The sequence below is a fragment of the Danio rerio genome, chromosome 3 (genome assembly GCF_052040795.2).
Source record: "Danio rerio strain M-AB ecotype USA chromosome 3, GRCz13ab, whole genome shotgun sequence".
Lineage (NCBI taxonomy): Eukaryota > Metazoa > Chordata > Actinopteri > Cypriniformes > Danionidae > Danio > Danio rerio.
The window spans coordinates 58,170,075-58,195,334 of NC_141023.1; the positions used below are offsets into that span (position 1 = coordinate 58,170,075).

Below are 25,260 nucleotides of genomic sequence, written 5' to 3' on the forward strand. Positions count from 1 at the left end.
ACAGACTAAAGAATTGAAATAAACTGATGGAGATTTTCAAGCCATAGAATGAGCAGGAGTGAACTTGACAAGCTGTTTCAGACTTCTGAACTGGATTCCAAACAAACGTCATTTTGTCTTGATGTTGTTCACTCCTGTGTTTAGCTTTAATCGTTTATAAGCAGAGTAGCTATTAACTGCATTAACTGCTGTTCCTGTAGGGTTTTCTGACTCATCTGAGAGTCTGAGCACTCAGAGTACCTGCTGCTCCAGTCAGCCGCTCCTGGGTCCCTCAAGCCATTTGCACATGGACGATGAAGAACTGGATGTTTAACCATACAGGACCATCACCCTCTCCCAAGTCTGTGTCCAGCCCTTCCACAGTTTCCACACTGCAGTTTGATGCACTCCATTCCCAGACTCTGGCTTTAAATATGACTGACTCTAATATATTGTGTAAGCGGATGCAGCCTTGGAGATATCTTCTGGTGGTCTGACATAATTATTGTGTTTTTCTATATTAGGGCTCATTTTCATCAAGTTGCCTACTTTATTCATCCAAAAATCCGAGAATACCTTAATGTAATTCAAACCCTGCATCAATTAGGTGAAATGTTCATGCTTTTATTATGCCTACAGAGAAAGTGGATGGTCATCTATGTTACTTAAAGGGACAGTTCACACTTAAAAAATGAAAAACCTGCCATCTTACCTTTTTTCAAAACCTCAGTTGCTTTCTTTTGTATCAACAAAACAAGATATTTAGAAAAATGCTTGACCTGCAAAGCAATTTATTTTCCTACTCTGGATGTTGATGGGTGCAAGCAACCAGCATTCTTCAAAATATCTTCTTTTGTGCTTGACAGAAGAAAGAAACTCAAAAAGCTTTAAAACTATATCAGGGAGAATAAATGATGAGGTCATTTTCATTTTTAGGTGAACCATCCCTTTAATAAGTTTCAAGAAAAGCTCTACAAATTAAAATGTTACATATCAATCAAGACTTCAATGTTATATGCAAGTCTTTTGAACTTTTATAAAAGATTTATGTGAGGAACTGATTAATCAAAAACTCTGAATATCTAAATAGCAGGTTAGACTAATTTCTTAAAGCCAGGGATGTCAAAATTCAGTCCTAGAGGACCGGCGTCCTGCTGAATTTAGCTCAAACTTGCGTCAGCACACGTGCCAGTATGTTTCTAGTATATCTCAAATTCTAGTATAACTTAAATTTACCTGCCCTTTAAACCGAGTTGAAGTGGGTTGGAGACTCTTATATCTTGCTTGTCGGATGTGAAAGCCTAGTTGTCTTCGAACTTTGTAGATTTTAATGAGAGTAAAACTGAAATAATTGAGTTCGGCCAATCAAATTCTTCTAGGACATCAACAGTAAATCTTGGTAAATCAAGCTTTTCTGTGAAGCCTTGGGTAAAATATCTGGGGTGTTATCTTTGATGATAGCTTGAGCTTTGATGGACAGATAAACACAGTGGTCAAAAATTCTGCTTTTTTCAGCTTCGACTTTTAAAAACAGTCAAATCTATAAACATTAAAAATAATAATACATGCTTTTTTAACTTTAAGGCTGGACTACTGTCAATTCTATCCCATTTACAGTTGATACAAAGTGCTGCTGCAAGGCTTTTAACCGCTACCAGAAACATGAGCACATCACACCAGTCTTGCACTCTGTGCACAATCGTGTCACTTTTAAAATTCTCTCTAAAAAACTCTTGTTTTTTTTTTAAAAATCTCTAAATGACCTGGCACCTTGGACTGAACATCAGCCTGGTCGGTCTCTTCGATCATCAAACCAGAGATCATTATGCATCCTAAGTCGATGAAGGGGTGAAATGCAGCAGCTTGACCTAGATTGTGCAATGCTCTGCCCCTCTGTATTAGATCTATATCATCTCTGTTTTTAAATCTAGGTTGAAAGCTTACCTTTTTGATTGGTCAAAAATAGTTGATCAGTCAAAATTGTATAATAGTGCTATATAAATAAAATCGACATTGACATCTAGCTTAATGAACTGGTTCAGATGTGTTTAGGGTTGGAGCTAAACTCTCCAGGACATCGGCTCTCCAGGACCGAGTGTGGACACCCCTGCTTTAGAGCATCACCATCCATCTTTTCATACAAAAAAAATGACACTACAGGGTTATGAATGACAATAAGGTCAATAAATAATGATCATTTCCTTTAGTGAGTGATAGTTTTGGATGTAATTCTCTTAAAAACGTAACTGTTTTGTTTACATCGGTGGTTTAAAGAATGTTAAACATCCGCCGATTCTTTCCATTCCACGAACAGTCGTATTATTGATTATTATTATATATTTTAAAGAGGATCATTTTATGACTCATCTAAGTTAAACAGTGGAGTTTTACCATTTTTTAATACATTCAGTCAATGTCCAGGTCTGGCAGGAGCACTTTTAGCTTAGCATAAATCATTAAATCGGATTAGACCATTAGCACATCACGCTGAAAAAGAATTGTTACGCTAAAAGTGCTCCTGCCAAACTCTAAGATTAAATGACTGGATAAAAAATGTGAAAATTCAACTGCTATAAAATGAGCCCATTTCCAAAAAAAAAAAAAATGTGGAGTGTTGTTTTAAGAATTTTTGAACCAGAATGAAAATAAGCTTTATTTTTAAGAGCGTAGCCGAAGATTAAGAACACCATATCAGTGCTTGGTCATACAATGCTATTACAGAGCTTCTATCCAGAAATGTAACACTAACCAAGCCTGTTAAGGTTAATATACAAAGCACATTTAAATAATGAATAAATAACCTACTCATTTCAGGATATCTGTACAACTCTATAAACGATCATGTGTTCAACTAATTAGTGAAAAACTACAGAAATGTATATCTTTAACTGTTCCTTTGAAATGCTTTTAAATGTCCTGAACTTGTTTGTGTGTGCTGACTAAAGACCAGAAAAGCACTTATACAGTACATACAAGATCATTATATATGAGGATTCAAATGTAATATTTATAGTGATTAAATATACTGGTGGACTTTTGTCAGTTTAATGACCAAATATTGTGTGGTCTATAACAGTGCTTTAAACGTGCTTGCTTGTTTCTGTTCTGTAAAACTTTAAGGACTAAAAAAAAAAGCCATGGTGGACTCTATTTACCTCTTTGTTTGCTTATAAATATCGTAACATAATTTTCAAAATATTTCAATGTGTGATGGAAGACTTTTTCACGTGTCGGTTCAGATGTTATTGATTCGTTTTAGCGTGAAGGCTTTGTGAATATTTGACTGGTTTGGTTGTACTTTACAGCTGGACTTTGTATTTTTGTGAAGGAGAAGAACAGCTGAATGAACAAGTCACAGGAAGCATGAAATCTCATTGTTCTCCTCAAACATGCAGATATGCAGTGTCTTGTAACATTATGCATAGAGGTTTATGTGCCTTTGAAGAACCAAGCAAGTGTTGCTGCAGCTTTTTCGTGCCCATAGCTGTGCTGTTCTTGTGTTCATTTCTGCTGTTCATCTTTAAAGCTGTAACCTTTAGCCTTGACTACATTTTTGCATTAGATGTGAGACTGATGTTCTTATTTTTAACGTCCATTTTGAAGAGCGGATCACTTTCTGTTTATATTACGTGGGTTGAAACCTATCGCTTATTATACTGAACAAATGCAAATAAACTTTGTAATGCTGATACTTAAAAGGATTTCTTTTTGTCGTTAGTATTGTAGCTGTTAAACTGGTTAATTTTCAAGAGTTCACACTTAGCTGATGATTAATTATAAAAGCTTGTTTGGCATGCTGTCCCGGGAGAGAGCCCTGAGCTCATGAGATCCTCGAGCCTAGGGCTCCCTCCCGTTGCAAGGCAGTAGGGGAGTTTGAGCTCAGGTAGATCTCGAAAACTCCCCTGCTGTAGCAAGTGAATGCTCTTGAAATTAATTACTAACTAGAAGCATGTCTATGCTGACAATTTGGATTGTTCAATTGACTTAATTGCATGTTTTTAGGCGGTGAGAGGAAACCGGGGAACCCGGGGCAAACCCACGTGAGCACGGGGAGAAGTGCAAACTCCACACAGAAATGTCTGCTAGTTTTGGTAAAGCCTGGAACCAGAGACATTCTTGCTGTGAGGCGACAGTGCTAGGCACTGGGCCACCGTGTCACCCGTCTAAGAAGGAGGAGCAGGGGAGGAAGGGGGGACTCTTCAAAACGAAGATAGCAATGGAATAAACCACAGGGTATTTATGGTAGTTTAGGAGTCATTTGATTGGTCGTAGTGAATTAGATAATGCGGGTCAGCTGCTAGCAATCATAAGCACGTGATCCTCTCGAAATTTGTTTATACATAAACTTCACATAATGGGTTGTTATTCCTTAAATGTTGGATTTATCACAGTGTGAATATATGCACATCATAACTACCACAGAGCAACTGTAATATGGAAAATATTTCACTTTGCACTTGAAGTGTTTCATAATTCTAATCTACCTGTTGTGCAACACGTCACTAGACGACAAGAATAATTTAACAAATATTCAAACCTATATTCAATATTGTTTAAAAAACATTATTTTAATTTCGCAGGGCACCCAAGATGTAGGTATCATTTTGTTTTCTTTAGTAACATTAAAGAACTCTTTTAGCTATGTGATTCGCATCTTCATACATATTCAAGGAATTTCCTTCCCTTTTTAGCATCTGAATCATTTCAATGACTGAAACGTGACTTAATCATATTTAATTTAATTACGTTTTATTTAAATATTTTAAATTATGATTTCCACTTCAGTACAGAGCAATCCTAAAGCTTTTAAGACATCTCAACCGCTGAAAAAAAATGTATAATTTACATGATTATTGAGTTAAATGTGTTTACATTTTTGTTAATTTCCTTCTGTGCAGTTTTATAATTCTGCATTGCCCTACATAAATTAGTCATAAAAATGCACAGCACTTTAAAATGTATGGGGGGAACTTAAGTGTGTACACTTGTTGTTTTAAACCGTTTTTTCCCTTCTTGCTGGGAATTCATTCGTGGTGGGCCAAAAAACAAAATGGTGGAAATCAGATTGTTTACGTTTTGGAGCTTGGTGAAAGTCATAGGAATGCGTCAATGGCACCGCCATCTTGGTACAGGGTAGCGCTCCTTTGAAGTTAATGCGGGACCAATGTACAGTGAAGGACTGTGGCCATCCAAAGCCAGGGATATACACACTTACACATTTATCTATGATCGGGAGTTTTCCTGGATGTTAGTATGAAATTTTTTTTTCTAATTACGAAAATTATAATTTTACATTTAATTTAATAACATTTTATTTAAATATTTTAAATTATGATTTCCAGACTTCAGTACAGAGTAATCCTAAAGCATTTAAGACATCTCAACCGCTGAAAAAAATGTGTAATTTACATGATTATTGAGTAAAATGTGTTTACATTTTTGTTCATTCCCTATGCAGTTTTATAATTCTGCATTGCCCTACATAAATTAGTCATAAAAAGGCACGGGGGGGGGGGGGGGGGGGGGTTGGGGGGGGGACTTAAGTGTGTACACTTGTTGTTTTAAACCGTTTTTTCCCTTCTTGCTGGGAATTCATTCGTGGTGGGCCAGAAACAAAATGGTGGAAATCAGATTGTTTACATTTTGGAGGTTGGTGAAAGTCATAGGAATGCGTCAATAGCACCGCCATCTTGGTACAGGGTAGCGCTCCTTTGAAATGGATGCGGGACCAAGGTACACTGTAGGACTTAGGCCATCCAAAGCCAGGGATATACACACTTACACATTTATCTATGATCGGGAGTTTTCCTGGATGTTAGTGTGCAATTCTTTTTTCTAGTTACGAAAATTATAATTTTACATCACTTTTCTACATTGATGGATCAGTGACCGCACGGGCATTCCTGACAAAAAGCTTGTGTTTGTGTGTACAGAAATTTACTATTCACCCTCCCTGTTAAATTTGATCTAATCATGTCCTGAAACACAGCTCCTCTCCTGCTTTCACTTCTCATATGACGGAGGGAGCGATTCGTTTGTGAATGAATCCCTCGAACGACTCTTTCACTATCCGACACGAATACAAGTTTCTGGCAGCGCAGCATCTCGTTGTCATATTTCTTTTTCATTGTTTGCTGATTTTATTCAACAAAACTAGCATAAGCCGAGTGTTTAGTGCGAGTTGGAGCTACTTTGCCTTTTGGTGAATGCAGTAAGTGACAGTATCGATAACGTTATCTGATTAGCACAAAACTTCAGAACATACAAAAACAGAAAAAAAACTTAATCTTAAATAACACTGTGTTGACTAGTGCGGTTGAATGACATTTGTCCTGGGAGCACTGTACCAATGTGGCGCCGCTATTGACGCATGCTCAGGGTCCCTATGCGATATCTAGTGTATATATCTATGGGTGAAAGTAAGTAACGTTAGGTCTAAAAGTAGCCTGCTATATTTAGTAAAAGTACGATAAATAAAAGTAACCTTTTTTCTTAAAAAGCTCATTCAATCAACACAATAGCACTGTAAACGTGGCGCGTAGTGGTAAATTACAGTATTGCAACGTTGGCGCTAAAACCAAACGCAGAAACTAGTCAACAGACAAATGAAAATGAAGGATGAAAATAATCAAATTATTATATACCTTCAAATGTAGATAAAGTTAAAGATAAGATGACTCCAGAACAACTGTAAAGGTGTCATGATCGTCGAATGTACAGGAGTGAGGTAAAACATTGTGGACGTCTTCTGCTGACAGGAAATTCCCATAACAAACATGGATGAATGCTAGAAAGTAGATAAGACAGACATTCAGTCATTATATTAACCAGACAGCCTTCGTGGCCATTGCCTGTGCATGTTAACAGCTCCTCAAATAGTCTCAAAAATAATGAGTCATGCGCAGTTTGCATAATGACTCAGTAATGACTATTAAGTCTTTGTAGCTTCTATAAAACAAAACACTCAAGGTTAATGGCGATCTGTTGAAAGTTAAGGATAGATTTTTGTTCTGACAGTCATTGTCTCTATTAAATATTTTTAAACAAAATACTAAGAATCATAATAGCCTACTAAATATAACAATCTTATAGTACTGAATAATGAGTCTTTTTGGGTCTTTTTTGTTATTGATATTTTTAAAAAGCTGTTTGTTAGCGCTGGCATGTTAGCTGGTTGATCCTGTGAATTTTTTTGTAGTAATTTCCAAAACATTCCAGTTTGGTTATTACTCAACAGAATAAATCTCTTTTGTTTTTTTTTTTCTTCAGAACATTGAAGGGAGTTTTTTTTGATGGTGTTTGACAATTTAAAGAGAACATAAAAGAGGGTTTTACCGGAAATGTACTATCTTACTACTGATGACTTTGCTACCTTCTTTTGCACCAAAACTGCAAAAATCAGTGCTCAATTTGCTACACCTACAACAAACACGCAAGATACACCACCAACACCACACACACTCACCTCTTTTTCTCAGCTGTTTGAGTCAGAGGTGACCAAACTCGTGCTATCTAGCATGCAACCACCTGTCCACTCGATCCCATTCCCTCTCATCTCTTGCAAGCCATCTCTCCTGCAGTCATACCAACACTGACTCACATAATCAACACATCTCTTGACTCTGGTTTATTCCCCACTTCATTAAAGCAGGCTAGGGTAACCCCACTGCTAAAGAAACCCAACCTGGATCAAACGCTACTTGAAAACTACAGACTGGTATCCCTGCTTCCATTCATGGCCAAGATTCTGGAGAAAGTCGTGTTCAATCAAGTCCTGGACTTTCTAACTCAAAACAACCTAATGGACAACAAGCAATCCGGCTTTAAGAAAGGCCACTCAACTGAGACTGCCCTGCTCTCAGACGTGGAGGATCTCAGACTGGCTAAAGCAGACTCTAAATCCTCAGTCCTCATCTTTCTGGATTTGTCAGCTGCTTTTTGACACTAGTTAGCCACCAGATCCTGCTATCTACGCTCGAGTCACTGGGCGTTGCGGGCACTGTTATTCAATGGTTCAGATCTTACCTCTCTAACAGGTCATTCAGGGTGTCATGGAGAGGAGAGGTGTCCAACCTACAGCATCTAAACACTGGGGTACCTCAAGGCTCTGTTCTTGGGCCACTTTTCTTCTCCATCTACACAACATCTCTAGGACCAGTCATCCAGAGACATGGATTCTCCTACCACTGCTATGCTGATGATACCCAGCTATTCCTCTCTTTTCACCCTGATGATCCCTCGGTTCCAGCTCGCATCTTAGCCTGCCTGTCAGACATTTCACACTGGATGAAAGATCATCATCTTCAGCTTAACCTCGCAAAAACGGAAATGCTTGAAGTTTCTGCCAACCCGACTCTACATCATAACTTTTCAATCCAGGTGATTGGGGCAACCATCACTGCTGCCAAAATGATAAAAAGGCTTGGAGTAACGATTGATGACCAACTAAACTTCTCTGACCACATTTCTAGAACTGCTCGATCGTGCAGATTTGCACTCTAAAACATCAGAAAGGTCTGACCCTTCTTATCTGAACATGCAGCTCAACTCCTTGTTCAAGCTCTTGTTCTCTTCAGACTGGACTATTGCAACTCTCTACTAGCGGGGCTTCCGGCTAACTCTATCAAGCCTCTTCAGCTGCTCCAGAACGCAGCAGCACGAGTGGTCTTTAATGAACCTAAAAGAGCACATGTCACTCCGCTGTTCATCTGTTTGCACTGGCTGCCAGTTGCTGCTCGCATCATTGCTCCTTCTTATCTGCTCTCACTTCGGCAGATTTATGTGCCCTCCAAAAACTTGCGTTCTGTGAATGAACGTCGCCTGGTGGTTCCATCCTGGTGGAACTCTCGCATTCAATCTGCCCAGTTGGTGGAATGAACTCCCTAACTGCATCAGAACGGCAGAGTTACTCGCTGTCTTTGTATTTAGTCTCCACTTCACTTCCTAATCTGCAATTGCCTCTCTAGCTATACCACTAAATGTACTCAAAAAAAAAATTATTCTTACATTACTAATGCTTTCCTTCTTATACTTTACACACATGAAACTTGCCTACAGCACTTATTCATTGTTGCTCTTATAGTTGTGTAAATTGCTTCCTTTTCCTCATTTGAAAGTCGCTTTGGATAAAAGCGTTTGCTAAATGACTAAATGTAAATGTAAATTTATGATAATTGTTTTAATGTTAGGTCTTGACTGAATTGACTCTTTTTATAGTTATGGAATGGTTTGGCACAAGGAGGAAATGTTCATGGGCCAATGACATCGATACTTATGGTCTATTTAAACTTTCCTGGAAAGCCAGCAGAGAACATTCTGGCAACCAAAAATTGTGAATAAATTATGTATTAATGATTAATACAAATGATTTGTTAAAAAAAATATGGTCTTAATTTGCATACTCTATAATAGTACTATACTTCATTGATCTATATATTATAAATATGAGTAGTTTGGATAAAATTCAGAGTCAGTTGCTTCGTCCATTTCATTAATAATCGTTTACTGGAATTATGTCGATTCAATGCACACTGTTTTTTTGTATACTATTGTAAACAAATTATGTTAAGACATAAAGACTTGTGAATAATATTTCTGTGATATTACATATATCATATGCTTCAAGACAAAAATCTATGTTTTTGGCTTTCATAACTTGAATAATAGCGTCATTCAGATTTCATTCAAGTAGGTTTTATTGTGTAATAAATGCTTTTAGATTCTCAGTATAATTTTGATTGTTTAGTGTTCTTCCCCCAAAATAATAGACATGCTCAATAATGTTGAGGCACACTCCAGTTATAGCAGTAGTTGTGCTATAACCTGACCCGATGACTTACTCTGAGGGTTATTAAGGTTCAAGTCATCTTAAACTGAGCTAACGCGTCACGTGAGGTCATCTAAGGTGCCGATTAACCCAGATACTCCTCTCGTTAAGTCTGATGTACAGGCTTAATTCTCTTATGAAGAGCTGAATTCAGCTGACAGGTAGTAGACTAGATAAATTAAGTTTGTCTGATGTCATTTTCAAAACCTTCATGCTCAATACTGACATATCTGAAATCACCTTAGACTGTGGATTTGAAAATCACATCATGGATTAACAAGGTAAATGTAATAATGTGTAAATTATTCATTTTTAGCAGCATACCTGACACCAATTAATGAATAACTGATGACAGGCTGTTTAATTTTTAGAAAAACAGTGCACACCCGAGTTGGTGATGTGTCCACAACACGGATGCAGTTACAATACCTAAAGACACTGTTCAGATGTAGTATTTGAAGACATTTGTCAGGTTTTTTGGTCCACAAAACAGCATTTTTTTGTTTTAGTTTTAGTTTGATTTTTGACAGTGATATGAAACTTCAGGTAGGGTTATGCCAAAAACTACCCAGTCTAAACAGGATAAAAATACTGGCAAAATAATTACTATTTTCAATGTATGACAATATATCTATAATTATTCCAAGAAAAGTAGTTGTAAATATAGCGGAAAGGAGCAACTCATAGAATTCATTAGACTTATGTGTAAAAAAAAAAAAAAAAAAAAAAAAAAAAAAAAAATATATATATATATATATATATATATATATATATATATATATATATATATATATATATATATATATATATATATATATAATGTGTAGCTCTTTTTTGTGTGTTATTTCAAGAACATCAATAAAAAGTTTTTCATAATTATTTCCCAGGACCTCTAAGAATAGTGTTTGTCAGTTTTGCTGCAAGTCAGATGAACTGTCAGGATAAGTTTAAAAAATTTAAAATATTTAAGAAATCATTCTTAAGTCAATGTTGTTCAGATTAATATGAATATTTTGTGCATGAGTGAAACGTAATATGTTGGAGCCCTCCTTGTAAGTTATTTATTACAAATTTCTCACAAGCCAGGAGCCATCAGTTAAACAAACCCAGTTCTGTTCATATAGGCCTCCATTAGTCTTCTTTAACAAGTGTTCAAGCTTCATTGGCTGATGATGGTCAGGTTTTTTTCTTCATAGATATGGCTGGCCCCTTGAACAAAGGACTGCATGTCAATTTTTAAGTCAGCTGGACAAAACAGAATTACACCAATTTTTTCATTCACTGTATATCGCCACCATGTGACCACAGATTAAGCACATGAATATGTTTTATGTGTTCGGTGAAGAAATCTCTTTCTGTTTAAGAGTTATGGCTTTGTCAACTTAGAAAACTTTGGCACTTCTGCATTGGTTTGGTTCTCACTCACTTACTATCCATCCGCTTAGTCCCTGATTTATCAGGGGTCGCCACAGTAGAATGACCCACCAATTACTCTGGCATATGTCCTTATAACCGCTCTTAAGCACTAGAAAACAACCATACACTCTCAATTACACACAGTCATACACAAAACAGAGACAGAAACAAAATCTACAATATGTAAAAAAAATATGTAAAAAAAAAAGCAGCACCACCGACTGTGCCACTGCTTCGCCCCTAGAGTGTCATCTGCTAGTAAAAACTAGCCTAGAGCACCAATTGCTGATAAAAACTAGTGTTGCCTAGAGCGCCATCAGCTGGTTAAAAACTAGCCTTAAGCGCCATCTGCTGCTAAAAACTAGCCAAGAGCACCATCTGCTGGTAAAAACTAGAGAAGCCTAGATCACCATCTGCTGTTAAAAAATAACCTAGAGTGCCATCTGCTGGTAAAAAAAAAACTAGTCTAGAGCACTCAGTGCTCTTAAAAACTAACCTGGAGTGCTGTTAAAACTAGGGTAGCCTAGAGCAACTTCTGTTTTTAAAAAGTGGCCTAGAATGCCATTTTCTGATAAAAACTTGCCTAAACCGCCATCTGCTGGTAAAACCTATCCAAGAGCAGCATCTGCTTTTAAAAACTAAGGTACTAAAGTAGCCTAGAGCACCATCTGGTGGTAAAAACTAACTTAAAGTGTCATCTGCTTTTAAAAACTAAGGTAGTCTAGGGCACCATCTGCTGGTAAAAAATTTACCTAGAATGCCATTTTCTGTTAAAAAAAACGATCCTAGAGCGCCATCTGTTGGTAAAAACTAAGGAAGCCTAGAGCGGAGGCTGGAAGCTGGACCACAGCGAAGACTCGTCTGTCCCTAGAGGGTCACAGGATTCAGTCTCATGCTCTTCACTCCTCCTTGACCACCACAGCAGCTGCTTAGAATACAGCCTGGTCCCGGATATGGAAACCTTGGGATCATCTCGTCACTGGTCTTGGATCGAATCAGTGACTCTGCATAGTCTGAGGGCCTCAGAATGAGTATCCCCAGGTGGAAATGGAGAATAAAGAGAATAATTAGCGTAGCTGCTGTTCAATAGTGTATATAAACAAGATGCAGAAACCTTTGTGGAAACCCGTAAAGTGATGCCCTGAGTGTATGCTTTACTAAACAGATAGTCTTTAATCTAGTTTTGAATTGGGAGAGTGTGTCTGAGCCTCGGACGTTTTCAGGAAGGGTATTCCAAAGTTTAGGAGCCATGAATGAGAAGGTTCCACCTCCTTTACTCGACTTTGCTAATCTAGGTACTACCAGAAGCCCTGAGTTTTGAAATCTTAAAGAGCGGGTTGGATGGTAGCGAGACAGAAGGTTGATTAGATAAACAGGAGCTAGATTATTTAAAGCTTTATAGGTAAGAAGCAATATTTCAAATTCCATACGAAACTTAACAGGCAGTGTAAGGAGGATAAAATTGGGGTGATATGATCATATTTTCTAGACCTGGTAAGAACTCTGGCAGCTGCATTTTGTACTAATTGAAGTTTGTTAATAGAGGATGCTGGGCAGCCTGCAAACAGAGCATTAGAGTAGTCCAGCCTAGAAGTCATAAAAGTATTGACTAACTTGGAGCACCATCTGCTGTTAAAATCTATCCTAGAGTGCCACGTGCTGTTAAAAACTGGCATAGCCTAGAGCGCCATCTGCTGTTAAAAGCTAGCCTAGAATGCCATTTTATGTTAAAAACTAGCCTAATGCACCATCTGCTAGTAAAAACTAAAGTAGCCTAGAACACCATCTGGTGGTAAAAACTAACCTAGACTGCCACCTTGTGTTAAAAACTAAGGTAGTCCAGAACGCCATCTGGTGGTAAAACCTAGTCTAGAATCTCATTTTCTGTTAAAACTAGTCTAGAGCACCATCTGCCGGTAAAAACTAACCTGGATTGCCATCTGCTGTTAAAAACTATGGTGGCCTAGAGCACCAAGTTCTGGTAAAAACTAGAGTAGCCTAGAGCGCCATCTGCTGTTAAAAACTAACCTGGATTGCCATCTGCTGTTAAAAACCAAGTGTAGCCTAGAGCAACAAGTTCTGGTAAAAACTAGAGTAGACTAGAGCGCCATCTGCTGTTAAAAACTAACCTGAAGTTCTGGTAAAAACTAGAGTAGCCTAGAGCGCCATCTGCTGTTAAAAACTAACCTGGATTGCCATCTGCTGTTAAAAACCAAGTGTAGCCTAGAGCAACAAGTTCTGGTAAAAACTAGAGTAGCCTAGAGCGCCATCTGCTGTTAAAAACTAACCTGGATTGCCATCTGCTGTTAAAAACCAAGTGTAGCCTAGAGCAACAAGTTCTGGTAAAAACTAGAGTAGCCTAGAGCGCCATCTGCTGTTAAAAACTAACCTGGATTGCCATCTGCTGTTAAAAACCAAGTGTAGCCTAGAGCAACAAGTTCTGGTAAAAACTAGAGTGGCCTAGAGCGCCATCTGCTGTTAAAAACTAACCTGGATTGCCATCTGCTGTTAAAAACCAAGTGTAGCCTAGAGCAACAAGTTCTGGTAAAAACTAGAGTAGCCTAGAGCGCCATCTGCTGTTAAAAACTAAACTGGATTGCCATCTGCTGTTAAAAACTAAGGTAGCCTAGAGCACCAAGTTCTGGTAAAAACTAGAGTAGCCTAGAGCGCCATCTGCTGTTAAAAACTAACCTGGATTTCCATCTGCTGTTAAAAACCAAGTGTAGCCTAGAGCAACAAGTTCTGGTAAAAACTAGAGTAGCCTAGAGCGCCATCTGCTGTTAAAAACTAACCTGGATTGCCATCTGCTGTTAAAAACCAAGTGTAGCCTAGAGCAACAAGTTCTGGTAAAAACTAGAGTAGCCTAGAGCGCCATCTGCTGTTAAAAACTAACCTGGATTGCCATCTGCTGTTAAAAACCAAGTGTAGCCTAGAGCAACAAGTTCTGGTAAAAACTAGAGTGGCCTAGAGCGCCATCTGCTGTTAAAAACTAACCTGGATTGCCATCTGCTGTTAAAAACCAAGTGTAGCCTAGAGCAGCAAGTTCTGGTAAAATCTAGAGTAGCCTAGAGCGCCATCTTCTGTTAAAAACTAAACTGGACTGCCATCTGCTGTTAAAAACTATGGTAGCCTAGAGCACCAAGTTCTGGTAAAAACTAGAGTAGCCTAGAGCGCCATCTGCTGTTAAAAACTAACCTGGATTGCCATCTGCTGTTAAAAACCAAGTGTAGCCTAGAGCAACAAGTTCTGGTAAAAACTAGAGTAGCCTAGAGCGCCATCTGCTGTTAAAAACTAACCTGAAGTTCTGGTAAAAACTAGAGTAGCCTAGAGCGCCATCTGCTGTTAAAAACTAACCTGGATTGCCATCTGCTGTTAAAAACCAAGTGTAGCCTAGAGCAACAAGTTCTGGTAAAAAATAGAGTAGCCTAGAGCGCCATCTGCTGTTAAAAACTAACCTGGATTGCCATCTGCTGTTAAAAACCAAGTGTAGCCTAGAGCAACAAGTTCTGGTAAAAACTAGAGTAGCCTAGAGCGCCATCTGCTGTTAAAAACTAACCTGGATTTCCATCTGCTGTTAAAAACCAAGTGTAGCCTAGAGCAACAAGTTCTGGTAAAAACTACAGTAGCCTAGAGCGCCATCTGCTGTTAAAAACTAACCTGGATTGCCATCTGCTGTTAAAACCCGAGTGTAGCCTAGAGCAACAAGTTCTGGTAAAAACTAGAGTAGCGTAGAGCGCCATTTGCTGTTAAAAACTAACCTGGATTGCCATCTGCTGTTAAAAACCAAGTGTAGCCTAGAGCAACAAGTTCTGGTAAAAACTAGAGTAGCCTAGAGCGCCATCTGCTGTTAAAAACTAACCTGGATTGCCATCTGCTGTTAAAAACCAAGTGTAGCCTAGAGCAACAAGTTCTGGTAAAAACTAGAGTAGCCTAGAGCGCCATCTGCTGTTAAAAACTAACCTGGATTGCCATCTGCTGTTAAAACCCGAGTGTAGCCTAGAGCAACAAGTTCTGGTAAAAACTAGAGTAGCCTAGAGCGCCATCTGCTGTTAAAAACTAACCTGGATTGCCATCTGCTGTTAAAAACCAAAGCTGCGTCCCAAATCGCATACTTATGCACTATTCTACGCCATTTTGTAGTATAAATAGTGTAAGTAGTGCGTTCACACTGAAAACTCTAAAAATAATAAGTGCACTTTAATTACCCGGATGATGCACTCATTCAGCCAGTAAAATGAAGTGTGTAATGATGGACACTTCACGCACTCAACGACCGCAGGTTTGCTTACGTAGCGGAAGGGGCGGAGCTATCGGACGCACATGTTGAATAACTTTATTTAATTTGGATAGTGAAAGCAAAATTCTTTTACGAGAGTGATTATAGCGCCTCCCGATAGTGATTGCGGCAATACTCACGGCAGGTATTATTTGATAATTCGGCCGTTTACTTCAATGATTTGGCGACCGTCAAACGTCATCAGGGAAACGGTTTGAATTTCCGCTTAGTAAAAAAACATTAGTGTGCCATTTGGGACGACACTACATACATATACTACCCTGTTGAGTGTGTAAGTGCATAAGTACATAGTGCATGAGTGCATAGTGTATAGTGTGCCATTTGGGACGCAGCTCAAGTGTAGCCTAGAGCAACAAGTTCTGGTAAAAACTAGAGTAGCCTAGAGCGCCATCTGCTGTTAAAAACTAACCTGGATTGCCATCTGCTGTTAAAAACCAAGTGTAGCCTAGAGCAACAAGTTCTGGTAAAAACTAGAGTAGCCTAGAGCGCCATCTGCTGTTAAAAACTAACCTGGATTGCCATCTGCTGTTAAAAACCAAGTGTAGCCTAGAGCAACAAGTTCTGGTAAAAACTAGAGTAGCCTAGAGCGCCTTCTGCTGTTAAAAACTAACCTGGATTGCCATCTGCTGTTAAAAACCAAGTGTAGCCTAGAGCAACAAGTTCTGGTAAAAACTAGAGTAGCCTAGAGCACCATCTGCTGTTAAAAACTAAGCTCAGAATCAATTCAAGAGAGCAGTTTGATATTCTCAGAAGTGATGCAGAAGCAATTTCTCAAATGTGTATTTGTCCACAGCTCTAATAGATGTTTTATTTTTTGGAGCTTCATTCCGAAGTTAGGACTATAACACTTCTGTTAATTGTACCTGTGGGTTTTATTTATCATCTGACAATCTCATCCATGACCCATGACTAGTTCTCACTGTCTTAATTCTCTGCGGCTTGATGAATTTGGAAACTGCAGATATGAAAAAGCAAGCAGGACTGGCTTAACCAGCGCAAAGCTTTCTCTGGCTGTACAAACAGTTTCTGGTAAGTGTTTGGAGAGGCTGATCAGCTGCGCGTTGAGTACCACAGGCTTTCAGCTCACAGACTTTTAGGGAATTGCTGCATCTTCACCTGGCACGTGTGCGCACTTTAGGAGATCAGGGGCGGGCTGGAAAACAGACGGGATGAGGGGAGGGTTAAAGGCGAGGAGAGGTGATAGGATTCAAACACATCACACCACTGAGACGAGCAGACAAATCCACCAACAGACAGACTGAAGTTTCCTAAAAGTCAGGAGCTCGGGTTAGTTTGGTCAGTACAGTATTGTCTAAAGTGTGCGCGTGTCAGATGATGGCACCGCAGGTCGTCAGCTCACCCTTCCTCAAACCCTTCTTTCTGAAGACACCCATCAGCGTTTCCAGTCCACGGCGGCAAAGACGACACACGTTACCGGCCAGCGAGTTTCGAAATCTCACCCCGCAGGACGCCATCAGTGTGTTTGAGATCGAGAGAGAAGGTGAGTGATTCTGACTGATGGGGTTACATTGAGTTAAATTTGGTTAAATTTTTATTTAAACTTTTTTTGTGTTTTAATTGTCTCAAAGTGCCAGTAGTTCTGAATATATTTACTGTTCGCTCAATTTGATTAATAACTGAAGGCATTTTGATAAACTGTTTAGTTTTACTTTAGTTTTTCTGTTTAAACTGGGTTTAGTTTTGCTTGACATATATGAATGCATTACCATTTTTTTAGCTTTGAATGTAGATTTATGTTTTTATTAGTTGTGATTTTAAAAATGAGGGTTGCTCCAACAAATCTCAGATTTCTTAACTCTTCTAAAAGGAAAACTTTGGTATTGTATTATCTGAAAGTAATTATAAAAGCCTGAAAACTTAATATGCAAACAAAAGAAGCTGTGAATGACATATCTGTTTTTAAATTAGTTGGAAATTGTATCAGTAACTTACAGAATAAAATAAAAACATGAACAAAACTAACTAAATCAACTAAACTAAATATCTACCCTAATAAATAAATTGTAAATCTTGAGAAACTGCAAATTTTCTCGTCGATTCACTGCTAATTCAGTTAAGAGTGCATTAAATAGATCAAAAGTAACGGTAAAATATTTTAAATTATTAAAATATTGAAAATGTTAGAGAATAAATTTTCTAAACGAACCTCAAGTTATCACAATTTCTACCAAATGATGTAAATGAAAGTGTGATAAATATTTCTCAAGCACTAAATTGATTTAATTGAACACATGAAAAACATGGTAACACTTTACAATAAGGTTTATTAGTTAATGCATTTACTAACATGAACTAATCATAAAAAAACACTTGTACAGCATTTATTAATCATAATTGAACACCTTCTAATGCATTTTTAACATCCAGGTCCATGCTTGTTAACATTAGTTAATGCACCATGATTTAACTTGAACTAACAATGAACAACTGTATTTTCATTAACTAACGTTAACTGACATCAATAAATACTGTAGTAAATGTACCTTTCATTGTTTGTTCATGTTAGTAAATGCATTAATTAACATTAACTAATGAACCTTATTGTAAAGTGTGACCAAAAATATAATATAAAGTGAAACACTTCAGAATGTGTTTTTGATAAGACATTTACTAATTCATATCCCTTAAAAACGCCCTCGAAACTCCTTAAAGACTTGCGAAGTTCTAGATATAGACATGAGTCAGCGTGTTGATTTGATTGTGATAAAGCTGATAATCTGCAGATAATCTTTTGTTTGTGCTGGTTTGAGGGTCAACTCACCTCTGCTCTTCTCTCCCCGTCTGCAGCGTTTATCTCGGTGTCTGGTGAATGTCCTCTAACCCTTGATGAGGTACTTGTTTTCCTGGGCCAGTGTCCTGAGCTGTCCATGGGCTGGTTCGAAGAGGGGCAGCTGGTGGCCTTCATCATTGGATCTGGCTGGGATAAAGAGAAACTAGAACAGGTGAGAGGTCATGTGAAGGTGCGTTTAAGTCTTACTTTGGCCAAACTTTGGCTGGAGTAAGATGGTGATGTGCCTTTCGGGAATCAAGTTAATTAACACCTGTGCGCCAGTTAATACATTTTAAGCACTGACTGACATAGACTGCTTTATAAGCATCAGTTCTGACGAGGGCTGCAGGATATTAGGAAAAACAGACATTGCAATGGTTTCTATTTCTGCAATTTATATTGCGATATTAATATAATTTTGATAAGAATTCATAATTTTCCTTTGATTTGGATTTTGTTGGTAAGTTAATCTGCAAAAAAAACAACAACAGAATTGCCCAAATAAAAAATAAAAAATTAGAGAATGGATGGAAACAGCAACACAATGATATAAATTAAATAAACAGCACTTTACGGTTTTTGGTGGTGTATTGAGTTACAGAAATTCAATAATAACTCCGCATGTAGTCTTTATTGTATAAATAAACACAATGTTTCCTTGTTAAAGTGGCAGACTTGATCAGTTCTTGTGCACAAATAGTTTGTTGAAATCTTAGTCACAGGCCTTGAAAGCACATAAAAAAATCTTTATATTATATTAAGGTGAAACTTTGCCATCACTTCATGTGCTCTGAACATTGTGATATCGATGTTGAAATCATATATTGTGCATCTCTACTCCTGATGATAACTAGCAAACATTAAAATTCAGTTTTAAGGATTTTTTTACCTGTAAAATAAATGCTGGGTTCTACACACAATTGATTCGCATCAAGACAAAAGGAAGGAATTAAGTTAAGTTTTAAATTATGACCAATTTAAGTGGATTAAACATAATATAAAATAATTAGGTTGACAAAAAAAAAAACAAAATCTCAAAAACTGTGTTGTTTCAGCTCATAAGTAATATGAACAACCAAAAATATTTTATTTAATTTTTCATTTACAGTTTGTGTACATAATGCCATTGTTGATTTGTAATAAATTTCATTTTATTGTGATAGTTTTAAGGATTATTTGTTTTATTAGAAGATGTATTCATTAAAAAAGATGATTATTTGTATACATTTCTCAGTGTATACAAACAAAGTGAAGTTTATTTATAAACTAATTTCAGGGGAGGATCACTTGCTTATGATTGCTTCAGCTTTATTCAATTTATGATTCAGCAATCAGATGATTGCTAAGCCACTATAAGTACCTCAAGCTCCATTTGACAGCCACCTTCGTTTTGAAGAATTCCCCCTTCCACCCCTACTCCTCCTCCTTTCCTTGATAGGTGGCACGGTGGCCCAATGGTTAGCACTGTTGACTCACAGAAAGAACGTCACTGGTTTTAGTCCTTACCAAGCCAGCCGACGTTTTAGTATAGCGTTTACACATTCTCCCCATGCTCACGTGGGTTTCCCTCCGGGTTCTCCGGTTCTCTGGTTTTCTCCCACCGTTAAAAAACATGCAACCTAAGTTAATTGAATAATCCAAATCAGCACCATAGACATGCTCCTAGTAAATGGTTATCTCTTAAGAGCAAACACTATCTGTTCATCAGCTACTACAGCAGGGGAGTTCTCGAGATTTACCTGAGCTCAAACTCTCCTTCTCGTCTTGCAAACGGGAGGGAGCCTCAGGCTCGAGGATCTTTTGAGCTCAGGGCTCTCTCCAGGGACAACATGCCAAACAAGCTTTATAAACAATCATCAGCTAAGTGTGAACTCTTGTATAAAGCTGAATGTAATGTAGAATATGTCCCTGGAAAACAATGTAATAGCTTATTTATCATATATCGAACTAAAAATTGTATCTAATGTTCATTCATTAATTTTCCTTCGGCTTAGTCCCTTTATTCATCAGGGGTCGCCACAGTGGAATGACTTATCCAGCATATGTTTTACACAGCAGATCCTCTTCCAGCTATAAATCAGAACTGGGAAACATCCATACACACTTATTCACACACTCATACACTACGGCCAATGTAGTTTATTCAATTCACCTATAGCGCATGTCTTTGGACTGTGAGGAAACCCTCTCCAAATACCCAAACTCCACATAAAAGTGCCTACTGGCCCACCTGGGACTCGAACAAGCAACCTTTTTGCTGAGGCGACAGTGCTAACCACTGAGCCACAGTGCCGACCCATATCTAATGTTATTCATGTAGTTTTTTTATTTAGTTATGAAGTTATTATTATGTAATATGTTTTTTCTATATTGAAAATATATAATCTTGCCATGAGATGCTGATGTGGCAATAAACAAACAAACAAACAAAATAAAGGCTGATATCCATACCAACACACTCATATAATTATTTTTAGTGCTCAAAAGCAGAAAACAGGAAAAAAATCACCAGACCAAACCTCATAAATCATGTTAAAATATTACAAATTTAAAGTGTTTAAGATACAAATAATGCCTGACTTTTTGTTTAACGGCTTTGTGATTTGGGAACCATTCATATCATTTTTGCAGATAGACGGAACTGATAGACTTACAAGACTGTTGTATGTTAATTTATCTATTTATCTTATTTCATTATTTATTTTATAATTGTTTTATAATGTCTCTTTTGGTTTCATTGTCCATGTACACCTTGCCTCAATTTTAAATTTTTGAACCCAGCCAGATCTATATATGATTGTAAATGTAATGCATATATGCCTTTTATTTTTATGAACCTTCCACAAATATTTTGATCAATGTTAAATGGATGGGGTGGGTGGTAGGGTTTTTCGTTCTTTTTTATAGTAAGTAAATTCACTGTAAGTACTACCAAAATAATTTTGATGGTATATTTCTTTGTAAGAACTCAGGCTGTATGTAATGTATAAAGGTTTTTTCAATGAAAATGAAGTAAAAAAAAAAAAAAAATGCAAAGCGCTGGGGGCAAATGCAAATGCAAATGCAAAAAAAAAAAAAAAAAAAAAAGGCTCTGTGATGAAATATTGGATTTCAAAGAGCACATTTTAATCTTGAAGTATATTTTTGTGACTATTGTAATGATTTCTGAAAAGAAGTAAAGGTAAAATAATAATAAAAATGTAAACACAGCCAAATAAAAGTCCCATTAAATGGGAAAATGTCCATAAAGATGCTCAAGAGTTAATGTACATTTAAAACCATTGATTAAGAGAGCATTGAGTATTAATTTCCTAATGAATGTTTTCAATCTGATCATCCAGGAGGCTATGAGCACACACGTGCCGGACTCTCCAACAGTTCACATCCACGTGTTGTCCGTGCACCGCCACTGTCGGCAGCAGGGCAAAGGCTCCATCTTATTGTGGCGTTACCTCCAGTACCTGCGCTGTCTGCCTGGTCTGCGGCGGGCATTGCTGGTCTGCGAAGAGTTTCTGGTGCCCTTCTACCAGAAAGCCGGCTTTAAGGAAAAGGGCCCATCGGCCATCTCTGTGGCGGCTTTGACCTTCACAGAGATGGAGTATCAGCTCGGAGGCCTGGCTTATGCACGACGAAACAGCGGATGTTAGTTTCTTTAGCTTAAAGCACATCCAATCCGGATAAAGGACAGCACGCGTAGATTCTGGACGGCGATCACAGGCTCAAAGGTTCACCTAGTCAAGAACTCAAAGCCCTATTAACACCTGAGCAAGAGCCAGAGACTTACCTATGCACCTCCGTTAAAGAGATCAAGGCATTCGGGTTTGGACAGATGCTGATGTTGGTGGTTTACTGCGTTGAGATAGACTGCATGCTTTACTGGCCAAAAAAACAAGTTTCCAACATTTATAAATATTTTATTTTTCCCCCAAAGAAAAATAATCATCACAATATTCAATAAAAATGCGTTTAGTCAATAGAAAATGATACTCTTTAATAACATTTAACATTAAAAAATAGAAATCAGCCATTCTAAATGTAACGTCTCATCAGGAACATACAAAATTTAATTGAAATTCTGAGAAATTGTTTTATTTTTTTATATTACTCCAACCTTTGGATTGCAACATTAAAGCGAAATGTTGTACACTGTTCAAATCTAATATATTACTGCATATGTGCCGATGTGTGTGTTGAAACGCGAGTTATATACAGTGTATGAACTGATGTAAACTTCAACTAGAATGTCCATAAATGTTTATCGTGTCATTAGTCGTGCCATTTTTCATGTATCGAATCAATTTAAAATAAAAATCGAACCATAAAGCTGTTTCATTGTAATGTCTGTTTTCTGAATGCGCATTTCTTTGTTTCTGCGAGCACATTTAATCATTTGTACCATCCTAATATTATTTAGAACTTGTTCTAAAACATAGGTGTCAAAGTCAATTCCTGGAGGGCCGCAGCTCTGCAGTTTTTCTCCAAGCCTGATCAAGCACAGTTGATCCAATCATCGTGGTGTTCAAAGTCTTGCATCAGCTGTGCTTGATTAGGGTTGGAGCAAAACTGTACAGAGCTGCGGCCCTCCAGGAATCGACTTTGACACCTTTATTCTAAACTGATACATGGTTTAGTATAGTGGTCTGTTTCCACCTCAGAGTATAAAGTATTTAAAATAGTGTAAAAAGTCACACTGATGGTTTTTAAGATGCAGTTGCAGTTGTGCAATTAAGAAGAAACAGTCTTCAAAATTTCCAGATGTTGAGACTCTTCCTTCTCAATCATTTTTGGGAGCACTCAGTCTAACGCAAGTAAAACAAATGAACAAACTCATGTTACAATGAACAAAAAAGTCAATTGGATGAAAATGATGTGGTGGAAAGTTCGATTTCAAAGATTACTCGGTCTTTTGGTAAAACAGTGAGTTATAAATATCTTGTTTTGTTTTACTTTCTCAACATGTCCCAAAAGGATCACGTTTGGTCAGTAGATGGAGAGAAGATGGTCTTTAGTGTCTTAAACGCATTTAACCATAGGTTTACCACACAGCTAGATTAGTCTATCGTGTTTTTGACTAGGATTCGAAGCTCAAAATGTTTTACACCCATTTACACCATTAATTGACTTTTTGTAACTAATTGCTTTTTACAGTGTGTATTTAGCATTATCCACTTGTGATTAAATCGATGAAAAGGCTTCTTAAGAGCATGTATAAATGGAGCTAGAGAGGTATTAAGTATTAATTTTGCAAGAAAGATTTACAATTGTTAAAATATGAAGTCATGTTGCAACATGAAAATGTGCTATTTGCAAGAAATCAAGTCCAGATTTCAGTCACTGAGAAAATGTATGTAGTTTACGGCAGCGGTTCCCAACAGGGGGGTCGCGATCCACAAGGGGGCCTCAGCGAGCTTTGTGAGGGGCCGCGTCATATTTAAAAAAAAATTCTTAGTAGTGGACAATTAGAATGATCATTTTGCGTTAGTTCATTTTATCCCCTAGCTCAGTGGTCCTCAATCACCGGTCCGTGGATCAGCTGGAAGCGGGCCGCACAGGAAATCATTAATTATTTCCATTTTATTTATTATCTGAGTCTGAACGATCTTTTATTTTGAAAAGTCTTTTATTTTGAAAAATGACCATATTCTCGTGCTTACATCTTGGTCGGTCACTTGAGCGCCAAAATTTAACCCACAAGCAGCAAAATTAGCAAGAAACTGACGTCTTTATAAAGTTTCTTTCTTTGAACCCCAGCACATGTTTTATGCAGCGAATTCTCTTCCAGCTGCAACCCATCTCTGGGAAACTTTAGGCCAGGGGTCACCAATCTCGGCCTTGGAGGGCCGGTGTCCAGCAGATTTTAGCTTCAACCCTAATTAAACATACCTGAACAAGCTAATCAAGGTCTTACTAGGTATACTTGAAACAATCAGGCAGGTGTGTTGAGGCAAGTTGGAGCTAAACCCTGCAGGGCACCGGACCTCCAGGACTGAGATTGGTGACCCCTGCTTTAGGCTATTATTTGTGCATAAACATATCTATAGCAATAAACATACTGTTTGTTTGAAAACAAAAAAAAATTGTCATCATTACTGCAAACTAATATGAGCGATTATATCATTACATGTGGAGGGGGGCCTTACAATATTTTCTGGGGAAAAAGGGGTCTCAGGCAAAAAAGGTTGGAAACCACTGGTTTACGATATATTTAAGTCACATTATGTGTTATTAAAGGTGCAGTATGTAAGTTTGACACCCAGTGGTTGAACTATGTATTGCATTCCTAGTTCAAAACAAAGGCAAGCGCAGGTTGCCAGATTGACGACACCAAAAGGAGTGTGCCTGACAATCGAGTCTGAAGCCTGATTTAAACTGAGTTCTAAATAAAAGCAATGGCACATGATAGAAGGATTATTTCCCGTTTCGTTTGAGTGCAGTGCACTATTCTGTGCTTCTGAAAGGCTGTTTTTAAATTTCTGTCACGTTTCGTCTGGCGCAAACAGCTTATCACTGCAAATCTTGTCATGTAGCATGCTGTGATGACACAGGCTTACAATGTAACCTGCTCACCTAATGTTAACGTTCATAATAATTATATTGTTTGCCAATCAATAACCACCTCATGTGGAATTCTGAATCTGTGTCTCATTTCGGAGTCTGCTACTGTGCACTGGAGGTCGCATTTCAGTCACGGACACACACTTTGAAAGTCTTTCTGACTGAATGAATGAAATATGCAATTTTTCCACTTTATGATATTTTTATGCTTTAGTAGAGTAAAAATCTTTCATTCAGCACCTTTACGTCACACTAAGATGGGCAATTATGAGAAATAAAGTCACGTCATACATAGTCAAGTATAGTCAAAATGTTTACTCTGAGGTGGAAATGAGCCTCCATGGTTTAGACTGGGTTAAGGGACAAGTATAGAAAAAAACAGACAAACTTCAGTGG

The 25,260-nt window shown here is 37.7% G+C and overlaps 2 protein-coding genes and 1 long non-coding RNA gene across 9 annotated transcripts in view; 2 read left to right on the forward strand and 1 right to left on the reverse strand.

Annotated features, from left to right (window-relative positions):
- Positions 1 to 3,677, forward strand: part of mgrn1b (mahogunin, ring finger 1b) — a 25,755-nt gene extending 22,078 nt beyond the window's left edge. For 2 of the 7 annotated variants that reach the window (XR_015479835.1, XR_015479833.1), the window contains 2 exons: positions 201 to 2,394; positions 2,493 to 3,677. Coding sequence is in view for 2 of the 7 variants with exons in the window: in NM_001144782.1 (NP_001138254.1) it covers positions 201 to 313 (113 nt within the window). In the remaining 5 variants the exon portion in view is untranslated. 7 annotated transcript variants of the gene reach the window in all.
- Positions 2,384 to 9,706, reverse strand: LOC147846081 (uncharacterized). Its single transcript, XR_015481342.1, has 2 exons — positions 7,507 to 9,706; positions 2,384 to 4,609 (listed from the first exon to the last, which is right to left on the reverse strand). It is a non-coding gene; the product is annotated as an uncharacterized LOC147846081 (long non-coding RNA).
- A 7,008-nt stretch (positions 9,707 to 16,714) lies between these two features.
- On the forward strand, positions 16,715 to 22,636 carry aanat2 (aralkylamine N-acetyltransferase 2). Its single transcript, NM_131411.3, has 3 exons — positions 16,715 to 17,019; positions 18,327 to 18,481; positions 21,651 to 22,636. The coding sequence occupies exons 1-3, from the start codon at positions 16,851 to 16,853 to the stop codon at positions 21,954 to 21,956; spliced, it is 630 nt and encodes a 209-aa protein (NP_571486.1). The 5' UTR covers positions 16,715 to 16,850; the 3' UTR covers positions 21,957 to 22,636.
- The last annotated feature ends 2,624 nt before the right edge of the window (positions 22,637 to 25,260 follow it).